Source organism: Falco naumanni, chromosome 3 (assembly GCF_017639655.2).
Source record: "Falco naumanni isolate bFalNau1 chromosome 3, bFalNau1.pat, whole genome shotgun sequence".
Lineage (NCBI taxonomy): Eukaryota > Metazoa > Chordata > Aves > Falconiformes > Falconidae > Falco > Falco naumanni.
In genome coordinates, this window is record NC_054056.1 from 64883794 (window position 1) to 64897837 (window position 14044).

Below are 14044 nucleotides of genomic sequence, written 5' to 3' on the forward strand. Positions count from 1 at the left end.
TGTGTTGATAGTACACTGTATTAAAGATTGCTCTTGCTTTTTCCTCCCCTCTTCTCCAGGTCAATATCAATCTAGGGCACTTGCAGAAAGCATGCTTACCACCAGTGAATTTTTGAAAGAAATCAGTTACGAGCTCATCACAGGGAAAGTTAGTTTCCTGGCATCGCATTTCAAAAATACGTCTTTAGGTGAGTGATCCTAAGAAACAGAAGTTCTAGCCAAGACAGAAATTTCTTTAGGGTCGATGTGTCTCCTGTTCAGCAGTTAAAGAGCATATGAATATAGGTCTGCCCTCTCCACTGAGAGGCATTCTTTCCTTCTCTCCATTCACTGTGTGTAAAGGAGTTCTCATCTCCTTCACCTGTGCAGTGCGAGTTACCCTGTGGCAAAACATTTCTAGCACTATTTTGTACTGTGCTGATGTAATGTTTTGTACTGTGTTGATGTAATGTAAAGCTGTGTAATGCTGAATGTGATGGCAGGGCACCCGTAAGTGAACGAGTCTTTTTATGTTTGCACTTTTAGCACAGGTTTTGGAGGTTGTTTTGTAGTGCGTGTTTCTTTGTAGTGATCAGATTGCAGCACTAGCTGTAAAGTCACAGAGCTGAAATGATTCAGCTGTGGTTTCTTTTTTGGGAATTTATTCAACTGTCAAAGCAGTAACTAAAAGAAAAAAATATTCCCCCTCCCTCACTTCCCTGTATCTCCAGTCCCTTGCCCCTTCGCAGATTCGACATCAGCTGTGTGAGAATGTGAGTGTATGTAAAGTTCTACATCATTGTCTGAAAAGGCTTCCAGATAATTTGGTGTTGCTAATTCTGATCTAGGTGATGATTTGGACAAACTGCTGGAGAAAATGCTACAGCAGCGAGGGGAAAGTGTCATTATTCCTTTTAATGGAGATGTTAGTGAGTGTGTGTCATCTCAGGAGGCAATTGCCATGGTTTCTACACAAGAACCAGGTATTTTTTTTTACATACAGCTGTGAAATAAGTGAGTAGTTTGTTAAATGTTAAAATGCATGTGCCTCAGAAGAGTCTGAGGGCACAGCTGCCGTCAGCGTGCCAAGCTTCAAATATTAATACTGCCAGCTGAATGTAGCAATACAGCAGTCTCTCAGACAGAAAATCTCTGTAGTAACTTTCAGCACCCTTTTCCCCCTATGTTTTATAATTCCTAAGCTAAAATATGTAATCTTCTGTTATGCACTAGGCAGAGTAGAGAAGGTGTTCCATGGTAATGTTGGAGTGGACTCATCTTGCCTTTCTGCACCTAGAAAAGGAACATAACCTTGGGCTTAAGGCAAAGGGGAACTGTGTTCTCGTTATCATCTCCCCAGGTGTTCTTCTGTTCCCTAACTTTAATATTCCTCACTTTACACATGTAAAATAGTAATGATATGTACTACAGCCTTGTGCTCTGAGGCTTAAACTTTTAGGGAAAGCGTTTTAAGATCTTGGACTGAAAGTGTTAGGCAAGTGTAATCTATAATTGTGTATTTGAGATGTGTCTTACTCAGCATAATGTGATGAGATATTTAGGTGCAAAAGATGAGCTAGGATTGCCTGTCTAAAAATGCTGATTGTCATTTTCCCATTTTGAAATTCTTTCTATTATTCAGTTTTAACCATACTTACCTTTTCATATGACAATAATGGTAAAAGGTACGCTGAGCTGTTGTGAACACTGAGATTCTTTTAGGTCTAGCATCAAAGCATATTCTTTTTTTTTTTTCTTTTTCACTGTGAAAGAAAAGTGTGCTCTTGGTTCACATTAGTTAGCTTAAATTAATCAGCTCAGTGTTAGATCTGAATGAAAGCAAGGTGGTTTATAGTCTCCACATGAATCAGAAGATACAATTAGGAAGGCTGCCACGTACTTTGTTCTGGGACCTCCGTAAGGACAAGTCTTGAGTTTCCTCACAGGACTGATTTGAAGGGAGAATGATCTTTAGATTCTGTTACTTTTTTCGTTCTTACGATGTAGTGTTGTACATGTGCTTTTTTAAATGTTCATGTTTTCTCAAAATTATTCAGAGCTAGTTTTGTCTTTAAAATTTGGCTATACAGTGGTTGAAGCTACCGACAAGCTGCCTGAGTAAAAAAAAGGAGAGGCGAGTCTCTTAGTCACTGAGGCAGATCTTTCTGCCATAGCAGATCTACTGAAATGAACACTGAGGCAGGTTTGAGCAAGATAAGCGCACACACAAAACCACATGTGTGTCTACAGAAAACTAACATACCAGGGTTTTGCCCCAGACACCTTCCAATTTTCATGTAAATTGCGGATTTTATAAAGTGGCTTATTATTTTCAAAAGCAACAATAGTTCTTGTATAGTAAATTTGCAGTAATTTTGGATTTTTCTTTAGTTTTTTTAAGGAAGTTGCCCTAGGTCATTTTTACAATAAGCAATCCATTAATCAGAATTTAATTTGTAGTAGAAAAACTGACATAAACAGAAACTGTAATAGCATTATAGGATTTATCTTGGTAATCTGCAAGTTGAAAATATTCAGGAGCTAGTGAAAAATGGATTGTTGGGCACAGAATTTACCTACTGGAAATACTGAAATACAGGAATATGCTTTTTCTTTGAGGAAACATGCATGCTCTAGTACATATCTACACAGAGAACAAAGCTCCAGTCCCTCACTCCTCTGCTGCTAGTGTTATACTGATACTGAGTTCAAATAAATCCGACACCCAAATTTTGTTAAAAATCAAGAAACATCTGAAGAAATAAATGCCCCCCTTCCTCCCACAATGATTGAGATTTATTGCCTAGGTCCATTGCTCATCTTCCCTTCACGGTGCATATTACTATCAGTCAGTATATAGACATACAGCTACCAGTTGTGACTTACAGTGAGGCTCAGTACTTCAGAGCAGAGATGATGTACAAATTAACTCCCAGCTGACCTGCTGTCCTGGTGAGTCTTTTTGGCAGGATTATCAGTACAGGCTCAGTTCCCTCAGATTAACAGGTGTGCTGGCTCTTATCCTGTTGTGCCCTGAGTGCAACAACCTCAGCACCCATGGCTGGTTCTCTCAGCAGGAGTGATGGAGAGAAGCTCCTAAAGGATAACTGCAAGTTTCAGGACAACATTAGAGCTCTGTGTGTGTGAAGGTATATATATGCATTTTATATATCTACACATGCACATTATCTATGAATGTATATACATGCACATTTTATTAGTGTTGGTTCATTTAACAGAATGCATTTTACTATGTTGAGGTTTCCTTGGGTTGCGCTGTTAAAAATCCTCAAAACACTTGGGGCATTTAAAAAACAGGCAGTGCTGTACTTGAGGTCACCTGATATATTATAACATTTTGAACAAAAAAAGGAAGTTGACATTTGTGATCTGGACCCAGCTCTCCAGACTGTTGAGATTTATTCTGGTGAGTGATTTTTTTTCTCTGATAATAGAGTGTAGGCTGTTTGGAGGGTCATGTTTATTGGGGGGTGGGAGAGTAAACATGTTTCTTGTTGTGTTTTGTTTTCTTTTTCAAACAAACACACTCTAGATTTGGATGTTGATACCTTCCAAATTTACCAGCCACAGCTTACAGTTGCCAGAAAGCTCTTGTCCCAGGTTTGTGCTATAGCAGACAGTGGAAATCAGAGCCTGGATCTGGGCCACTTCAGCAAAGTAGATTTCATCGTTATAGTTCCCCGTTCAGAAGTCCTGGTTCAGCAGACCCTTCAACGGATTCGACAGTCAGGTAAAAGGGAGGGAAGGGAAAAGAGACTGTTAAACCAAAGTATGTGACCTTATGAAATCTTATCTGGAATAAATGGAGAAGTAAGTTGCTCCAGCATGTATTTTGCATGTCCGATATTAGCTCCATTAGCTGGTATCTTTGATGAATTCTAAATATCTTTCTTTCATAACCTGGGCCCAAGCTGTACCATGTAAGTGTTAAAAGAAATTGCCGTATTCATGCAGGTCTGAGAATGGTGTGACCTGGAGAAGCATTCACCTGTCAAAACAGCGAGGGGAGGAGCAAACGCAACTGTTCAGATCTTTTATCCCCTAGAGCTGTTAGTGCCATTTCTTCTAGATACACATTTGTGCATATGCTCTCATACATATTAGCACAGATGTATGTGCAGGAAGCTCTCTTATTAGGTAGATAAATGCCTGAGTAATACATGCACCTTTGCACACAATAATTGCCATACTTGTTTTGATGGTGAGTTTTCTTCTCTGGGGTTCTGTGTCTGACCATGGCTGGTACCAAATGCTTCAAGAGGAACAGGAAAGCCTTAGTGGACAGGTTATAGAATATATCCCCCTTGAGAATGACCTCTGTTATCCACTGTGTTAGTGACTGAGGTGTCTAGAAAAGCATAAGAGTTTCTGTGTGGAGAAAATTACTCTCTAACAGAACTAAGGACTATGTTGAGACCTTTTTAGCTCTTGATGCCTCATATCTGGGAGTAATGATGTCTTTAGGATAGTTGTGTGTTTAGGATTTTGATCAGCTGAACTTTTTTCTTCTGCCTTCAGCTTTATCTAATAATAACTTGCATTTGCATTTGAATATGAGTTTCTGATGTAATGTGTCTATGAGTGGTCTTGGGTAGCTGTTGGCTTTTCTTCCTCTTCTTTTCTACTCTTAACTAAACAGTCCCACACTTTTTGACTGTGCAGATATGACCTGATATTGCTTAACATTGTGGTATCTACCTGTATTTTTTTCTCTGCTTTGTACTATTTTACTACTTAAAGGATAAGAACAAAATAGATTACTTGAAGTATGAGTTTATTTTCCTTTCTAACATAACCTTATGGGGGGTTTTGTTCCATTCCTTGTTTCTTCAGACATTGTATTTACTTAATTTGCTGTTACACACTAAACCAGAGGTTTTCTGGTATCTGTTAACAGGGTTTCATATTTAATTTTTTATTTTTTTAAAATTAATAGTTTTTACTTTACTTTTTAAAATATTTTTTAAAATCATTAAGTCTCTGGCAAATACATAATTGACCCACATTTCACAGTAGCTTGTTGCTACTTCTTTAATTCAAATGGTGTTCAAAGCCACATCATGCCTACTTTATGAATATGATGGCAATCTATCATTACAAAAACTGCTGGAGAGTATTTGTATTGAAACAAACATTGGAGCAGGGCATGGAAAAAAGATATGATATGATACTAGAGTTAATTTTATATAAATTTATGATTTTTGCGAAGAAAAGGTCAGGGCAACTTTTTCTGAGTCAAGCAGGATTAGTATATTAGCTCAATGTGGGCAAGTTTGGCCTAGGATCATGGAGCATAGCCAACTAAGCACTGCTTTGGAAATTTTTGTGGAGGCCTGATTTTTTTTTTTTTTTTGTCTTTTTGGTAATGTGAGAAGTCTTTGAAAAGTCTTCAGGCACTTTTTGGAAGAAATCCAGAAGCCAAGAAGCACATTTCAGTCCTCATTGTGAGAGAAAATGCATTCATCTTCTTACTAGGGCGTATCAGTGATTTGACAAAGTCCTGATATTGGCAGACAGGTGACAACCTGCTGCTGACACTTCAGTTTTGGATGCACTCAGAGGAAAAGATTTTTGTTGTATCCTTCTTTCCGACAGGTGTCCTTGTGGACTTGGGCCTAGAAGACAATGGAACGGCGTATCAGAGAGCCGAGAAATATGTGGTTCGGCTAGACAATGAAATTCAAACAAAATTTGAAGTTTTCATGAGAAAAGTGAAGCAGAATCCCTATACACTGTTTGTGCTGGTTCATGACAATGCCCACGTGGATTTAACAAGGTAGCTGCTTCGATCTAACAAGGGAAAACCATCCTCTCCCAATATCTTTCACTCAGGTTTTTCAAAAGACTTGCAATCTTAGACACCCAATGCTTTCCCTAGGCTTAAGGAATTTTCTGCCTCAAAATCAGAAATCATCTTTTTTGTTTGCCTTCATATTTGTAAACTAGTTCTGATTCAGCTGAAGATAGGTAAGCCTAGTTTCAGATTACTGGATTCCTAAGAAGACTGTTGGAGTATGTGCTATTGTACTGAAGTCCATGAAAAAGGGCTGAATTTTGCAACTTTCTCTGTTCTTGTCTTTTTTCTTATTTCCCTGCTTTTTCTCTACTGAAACTCAAATCTCTTCCATGTTCACAAGGCAGTCATATTTTATTTCATAGTTTTATCCTTGAGGATAGTGTTATTTGTAATGTGAGAAGGCTTACAGATATTTAACTCTGCATCATCTGAAAAATGCCCTTGCTACTGTAAGAAAAAGATTTTAAAAACAGCTGTATTGAGTTTGGTCAGCGTTAGGTCTAACACAACACAAACACATGTGCAGGAACATTTTTTCACACTGAATCACAACTGGACTATGGAAGGAAGAAATCAGTAAAGCTAATTATTCTGTTCTTGTTCCATGTGTAAACTGAGGAGAACAACCTTGATGTGATTAAAATATGGTGTGTGAAGTTGTGGGATTCATTTGAATATCAGAGGTATAATAAATAAAATACATTCCTTGAAGAACAGCTGAAAACAGATGAAAGCAACATTCTTTCTACCTTATCCTCCCCATCACATTTTTGGTACTGTCTTTGCTGTTTTCTTCCGAATTTGGAATTCCTGCATATATCCTGGAGGTGAAGGTAATTCCAGGAGCTGGAGATCAGGACGTCAGGAGACTTTTAGGTTCCCCAGTCTTTTAGAAGTTTGCTGTTTCAGGCTGAAAATCCACTGGATTTTGTAAAATTGTTACTATATCCTATCCCCACAGCTCATGGAACCATGCTTCTCAGTGAGAGGGATTTAATCAGCTTTGGCTTATTTTTAGTTTCCTCCATCTGATGCTTTTTTAAAATTGGCACTCTAATTCACTTTCTCATTGTCAGCAGATTTTGGTCCTTTATTTAGGTTTTTCCCCCTGTTGCCTGAGTCTACCCACAGAGAACACACAAATGGTTTTCACATCTATCCCCCTTCCAAAGAGATTTTTGAGCTGTGATTCTAGTGCCATGGTCATTTGGAGATTTTTCTGCAGGAAGAGAGTAATTCATTGAATCTCAGGATGTCAGTAAGGCAATTCTTTGCATTCTTATTTCTGCAGTGCCATTTCAAGTTCCCTGTCACATGGTGAGCCTAGTCATGGTCTGGCTGATAGAGTTATTAATTGCAGGGAGGTTCTTGAAGCATTCAACCTCCTTGTTCTTCAGGTCAGCTCTTTTCCTTATGCCTTGCAAACGCAGCAGTCCAGGATCAGCTCTAGCAATGAGGTACATTGGATACAATTTGACACTGTGGTAAGTGTTTAATTTTTAATTTTAACTCTGAATTTTAATGTGGACTTCATACCTAACAGAATCTAGCAGATATGTATGTCAGGAGGAAAAATGTTAGGAGGGAGCTTTTTCTCTGCTGGAGTTTGTTCTCTCAGGCTCCAGATACACAGCCCTGGGATGCTGATAGTAGAGGTAGCGTTGATATTTAGGCCCAGGAACTACACATTTTTCTTTGTCCAGTCGTGTAATAAGAGAAATTACTTTCTATACTCAGGTCAGAAAAAGCTATGTAGGCTTGTCTGGAGCTGGCTTTCCATTTTAAAGCAGTCTGACTTTTGACTGTAAGTTGTATGTCACATAGCCTTCAAGTCTGTTCATTAATTTTCTGGTACTAATAAAAGTTGTATGCTAGGTTACAAGTTATGGTGCAGTAGGTGCTGTCATGCAGAGAGGAAAGTCTGTTGAACATTTGCTCCATTAGCTTTTTTCATCATTTCAGCCATTTGATTCTGAGGATGTTTTGGCTAAATCCACTTTAAAAATAGCCTTTTCTCCCATTCCTTGTTTGATATATTTATATCAAGTTTGACTTTACTGTGTTGAGTGGACCGTTGGTTTCTTTAAAGTGGTAGCTGTAAAAAATAGTTAAAGTCAAGTAAACAAAATAGTGGAAATGAGGGAGTGAATGAATATTCAGTTTGCTTTTCAGTTGGTTTTTAATATCAGCCGTTGTGGTGACCTCCTGTAAATGGTCTAGGCAATATTTTGTTTTCCAAAAGTAAAAAATCAACAACCTTCAGTCTTCTGATTAAAAAAATAATCCACAAAAAAAGGGGAGATGGTATGCAATTAATTACATTCCTACTGATTACTAGTGATGAAAATGCACTGGACACCATGCTGTGCTTCCAGCAAAGGCCTCATGAAATTTGAGGCAGCAAATATTCTGCCTTTCTGATTGCTGTCTGCAGATTTATATTCCAGCAAAGAAATGATTAGCTTCTGATTGCCATTAGAGATGTGTAGAATCTAACAGTCAAGAAGAATTTTGGAAATTAATAATCCTTCTGTTTTCAGGTTCTGCTTTAAATAGAGATGAGATAACAGTTCTCAGTAGATACAAAGCCAGAGATAGGTAGACGGAAAGTAGTTAGCAGGATTCTAGAACCCCCCCTGCAATCACAGGTAGGTGATATATTGAAAAATTTGCAAAGACCTACACCTGTCTTTCCTAGCTGGAGACAAGTAAGTTAAGCAAAAAACAATTTTTGTTTTATTGTATTCTTTGAAACAAACAAATAGGATCACTGAGGGAGAATGAATGAAAATAAATGATACTGCAGTTAGGAATATACTTTCCACTTATTTTCCATTTATTTTTTAAATGACAAAAGAAATTAAAATTGGTTCCAGTTTTCCTTACGTTTTTGCTATCTCTGTGTGGAACAGGATGACACAGCAAGTGAAGACAAGCTGTACTTTGGTTTGAATGAGTACAGCAAATCTCTCCAATGGGGAGTCACAAGTCCCCTTTTGAGATGTGATGAAACCTTTGAAAAAATGGTCAACACGCTTTTAGAAAGGTAAGTAGTGACATGGGAGCTTGAGATTCTGCTTAACTGGGTTCTTAAGGATGCAGATATATTTATGAGCCACATCACAGGCAGATGAAGGTATGATGACCTTTGATTTTCATCTTGGAATCTGTGGAGTATGTGCAATTTTTATTTTTGGAACAGATTTAGTGCTGTTGAAGGAGGGGATAGCCTTCATTTGTTTATAGAAGAGATTAGGCCCATTCAACAGCAGTGCAGGCTCAGCTGTGCTACTCTCTTCTTTTGCCTTAGCCCTTACTAAGCTAAGAAGGTACCAAGGGTTTCATACCTCACCACTTCTGGTGTTTCTCTTGTTGAAACTGCCAACAGACTTGTCCATAGTGGCCCCGTTAAGTGACATAATTTCAAAAAAGTAATATTTGTTATTTCATTAGTTGGCTATGGTTTTTGTTCCTGCAGCTCAGAGCCTGTTAGTACCCTGCAGCTGCCTAAAAAAAGCTACTTTCACAGCATATATCCAAGATATAATTAAATGTGCGCATTACAGGAATGAAGGCAATACTGTTGTTTCCAGCATCAGCAGGACAGATCCATTGTACCAGTTCAGGCTATACTTCTCATTGTATGTTCATTTTTACCAGAACAGGATTGTTCTGGCTTCAGTACTGTTTTCTCCTGCTTTGTTTAGGTCAATGTAATTATTTTAAATGTGTCTATATTTATGAAGTAAAATATACAATATAAAATGTGTTAAATTAGCAAAATAAACAAGTATATCACTAACCCTTAATATTTATTATTTGCTACAAATATGTAAGTAATAAATGTGATAATAATAAGGTTGGCCAATCTTAATAGGTCAGTTCTTTAGGCTTCTAGTCTTTCTGGTCAAGTCCAATGGAAAAGATAGTGGTCACTATTGCTGTCTTTCAGTTCTTAAAATGTGGATGGGGAAAAGGATGAAGGAGGATTAACGCATGTGCAAATACTACCCGGATACGAGATTAGGATAAGACTAGAAATTAAAAGGAGGTGAACCTTGGAGCCAGGATATGCTTTTGCATCACAGTTTATCAGTTTAGCCTCTCTTTTCGAGAAACTGAGTTATTCCACCTGCATGGGTGAGCCACACAAGCTTATAGGTCTGAAAACATTGCAGACATTTTTGTGTTTTAAGAAAGGCTCCCTTTGTGTTAGTGGCAAAGGTGCAGTGGGTGCTTTTACGGGAGGAGGAAGAGTAAAAAGTGTTTTAAAATTTGTTGATTTAACAACTGGCTTAGGGTATACAGAGTGAGCTACTGTATGTACTGGTTAAAAACAGACACAAAACTTTATTCAAATGGATCCCATATTGTCTATTAAATTACTCAAGAAAGAGACCAAAGAAATTTGGAACTTTTAGTTATTTTAGTCACTTGGACTTCTGTGGTGCAAGACTGCACTCAAGGCATAATAGCATAATTTTTTTCTGTATTATGGTGGTGAGTGAACTTGTGGGAAATGTCTAGAAATTGAGTGCTTTTTGGTTGAGTAGGTTTTAATATTTTTTTTCTTAGCATTTTGCTTTGTGAGTTCATATTTGTTGTCACTGCATGTAGCTGTAATGAGAGGGAAAGAAACATTGGCTATGTAAGTTAAAAGGCAAAACGGAAGTTCAGATTTGAATCAGAGCTAGCAATCCCTATTGGTAAGTCTAACTTTCTGGTGAGAAGTTTGATAGACGTGGAATTACAAAGTACTTCTCCCACAAACCACTTGAAGCAGTGATGGTATTCCAAGTTCATAGCGGAAAAAACTTGTGGACAGCAAAGTAATTGTTAGGCTGTGCTCTTGGAGTGAGCTGGATCTGAGATGATCCTTATCTCCCTCAAGTTGAAGTTCTTCAGCTAAAATTTTGGCCCAGATGAGGGTAACAGGCATTTATAATTCCTGTTACTTGAGCACAGGACTTGGCTTTTCTGCATTTGGACTATGTTCCTTTACTTAAAACACAGATTTTTTGCAAAATTATTGTTCATGAAAATTGAAGGTTTCATTCTTTGAGCACTACCGAAAAAAAATAGGCACTCCTTTACCACACAGTCCTGGGTTTTGGCAATTTTTCAGGCATTGTTGTGATTTTGCGTGTGCTAACACAAAACTGTCTCCTCAAAGGTATCCCCGGCTACACAGCATGGTGATTCGCTGCTACCTTCTCATTCAGCAGTATTCCCAAGCTCTGATGGCTCTCACAACCATGGCCTCACTAAGAGATCACAGCACACCTGAAACACTCAGCATAATGGATGACCTTATCACTTCTCCAGGAAAGAATAAGAATGGCTGCGGCCACATGCTTGTCATAAGGGTGCCGTCTGTGCAGCTAGCCATGCTGGCCAAGGAGAGGTTACAAGAAGTAAGAGACAAGTTAGGTCTGCAGTATCGTTTTGAGATCCTCCTCGGGAATCCTGCCTCAGAGCTTACTGTTGCGAAACACTTTGTGACACGGTTGAAGGTTAGCATAAACTAAATATTTGTTTGTATGCCCACTGTAGTCATCTGACTGTTGTACATGTTTTATGCTTGCTCCCACATGTTTACAGATTAATTTTTCTATAGGAAAAGGGTACGTGTTCTGTACCTGTCTCCATGGAATTATACTGTACTTTTGATGAACAGAAATTATTGAGAAACTCGGAACAAACCTGTATTGTTACTGGTCCATAAAGTCAAACACTAGATGTTATCTCACTTCTTAAATTTGAATAATGTCTGATAGGATTTGTCTCTGAATCTCTGAAAGCAGAGGTCAGATCTCCTTAGACACGCTAATTCTTTCCACCAACTTATCTGTCTACTGTGTTGTGTGCTCTGTCCATCCATCTTCTGCCCTTTTGATAACTGGTAAAGTATGCTGTTTGTCATAGACTTCTTTTCTCAAACCACTGCATGTTGAAAGTCTCTTCTGCCCACCATATATGCACCAGGCTAAACTTCTGCATGGATTTATAAGAGTGCAATTCAAGTATCCAAATCCACTTCCTGAATTAACCCCACTGCATTAAGCAAAGGGGATCAGATTGCCTGCCTTAGGTACCAGCCTGAAAATAATACTGGTTATCAATCCTGATCCTCTCTCCTAGTCTCACAGAGAGATAATTTTTCTGTTTCTACTATGAGTTATACAGTGTATTCAAAACCACACAGAAAAGGAATTAATTTTGTGAGCCTTTCTTAAAAACCTTGCCTACAACCAAAAGCAGATAAAATGTCCTTTAAAGAAGCTACCACCTCTGCTTCTCAAACCTTGTCTGCAGCAGGAGAGGGAAGAGAGGAAAGTAGTAGTCATGAAGGCAAAAATGACATGTGAGATAACAGCTCTGTGCTGCTGGTTTTGTTAGGTACCCATTAATTCCAACCTTAAAACATTCTGGACTGTGAATCCTGTGAGATTCTCTTTACGGGCCATTGCTTTAAAGGCTTGCAGCCCTTACGCATTGCTGGAGCAGCCTGTGAGGCTTTTAGAGCAGGTCAGGATTGAGAGTGAAGCTGTGCAGGTAAATACACAAAAGTAGCCATTGATCTGGAATGCACTAATTTGATCAGACAGAGAATGAAAAAACTTCTAAATAATTCTTATTCCTCTCCCCCACAACATAAGATGCTTTTCTGCAGTAGAGAAAGCTGCAGGATTCTGGACTTGTTTCTATCCTTGCAGGTGACTAGAAAAAAAAAAACACTCTAATTTTGAAACATGCGTATGAAGGGAGTGAGAAGAATTCAGTTGCCCAAAGATAAGCCTGTAGTGTGTTTTTAGGTGGGTTGTCTCAGTGGCAGTCCAAAATGATGAAGGTCACCTGTGAGTCTTGTGTTGGGCTGCAATACCTGCTAGTCTGGTGCCTGGGATAACGTGGGGTATCTGAAATGGTGTGAGCATATGTTTGGGCAACTGATTCCCATGATAAAGTTCATCAGCTGTGCTACCTACCATTGAGCCTGGTTTACTGAGGCAATTTTGATTTAGTCTCTGTGCTGCTTGGCTTGGCTCCTGATGTTAGGTGGAGTACTGAAACTGGAGGACTAAAGCAAGCGTGGAACTGAGAGCTGCCTGCTCCCACTACGAGCACCCATGCCCTTTTGGTTTTTTGTTTGATCTAGGGATGGGGGAGCAATATGAGGCTACTGAGTGCTTTCTGGTGAGGTTGAGGCTTTAAATGCTGGTCCCACCAATAACTGCTGTTAGTTGCAGGGGAGATGAAACTTCATCATGACCATTTTCAGGGGCAGTGAGGGAAACTTTATAGCTGTTAGTGGAAAGTTCTATTTAACTTAGCTTCTCCCTAAGAGGGCATTAGCCGCGTCTGCGGTGCCACAGCTGGGCAGGGAAGGTCAGCAGCTGCCTCTGCAGCTGTAGCTGGGCTGTTCCCTTCTCTGTCAGCCAAACCCTTTGGCCAACAAGATGGGTCGTTCCTCTCCATCAGGGAGCCAGGCTTTAAGGGGGATGGCACACCCAGAGGTACAGAAAGAAAGAAGAGATGGAAAATCATCTAAATAACTATTTTGTTGACAAGGCATGCTGTCACGTAACAAGAATCAAACTGTTTGGGAGGCATTCGGAAGTGAGTAGCCCTGAGGGCTGCAGCTCTGCACCTCCTGCATAAGATGGTAAAAAAATACATCCTCCGTATGCAAGTTTACAGCTCAAAGCCCCATGCACTTGGGCTTCTTTTTAAGTCCTTAGGCTAGCAGAAAGAAAATCAGCTTTGTACCTGTCTTCCTCTATTACATTTTCTAGCCATGCACTTCTGCAGAAACTTCTGTAGTTGGAGCGGCAGGGTAACACACAGCTAGACTAACCTTGCCAAGTCAGAAGATATATCTCTGCTGCTGAGGCTGCTTTACTAAGCCAATAGATGTTGTTAGGTAGTTGGAGAAATAATTTTTTTCTGTGAACATGTTACATAAAGGATGCTGAAATAAGCAGGAGAAAGAAATCAGGACCGGGGAAAGAGAATAGAGCCATAGCAGAAAAGGGGAATATTATTCCAAATGGTGCTTTTCCTAAGCGCTAAGATAAAAATAATCATAGGGTTTTTTCAGTGGAATTTTTCAGAAGGTCAAATGGCATACTGAGTCATTGATCTGCTGTCTTCTCAATTCCCTTTAACTGCCTGAGAAGATTACTTATAAAACATGGTCTTTCTGGGGAAGAGGAAAGGTACAGAGAGAACAGATCAAGGGTACAGGCT

At 39.1% G+C, this 14044-nt stretch overlaps 1 protein-coding gene across 15 annotated transcripts in view; it reads left to right on the top strand.

Annotated features, from left to right (window-relative positions):
• The window catches only part of GREB1L (GREB1 like retinoic acid receptor coactivator), a 144937-nt gene that overhangs the window by 109664 nt on the left and 21229 nt on the right, over positions 1–14044 (top strand). For all 15 annotated transcript variants that reach the window (XM_040586566.1, XM_040586565.1, XM_040586564.1 and 12 more), the window contains 7 exons: positions 60–188; positions 828–962; positions 3533–3730; positions 5596–5776; positions 7089–7281; positions 8710–8843; positions 10971–11310. In XM_040586566.1, coding sequence (XP_040442500.1) covers positions 60–188; positions 828–962; positions 3533–3730; positions 5596–5776; positions 7089–7281; positions 8710–8843; positions 10971–11310 — 1310 coding nt within the window. The remainder of the gene's footprint in view (positions 1–59; positions 189–827; positions 963–3532; positions 3731–5595; positions 5777–7088; positions 7282–8709; positions 8844–10970; positions 11311–14044) is intronic.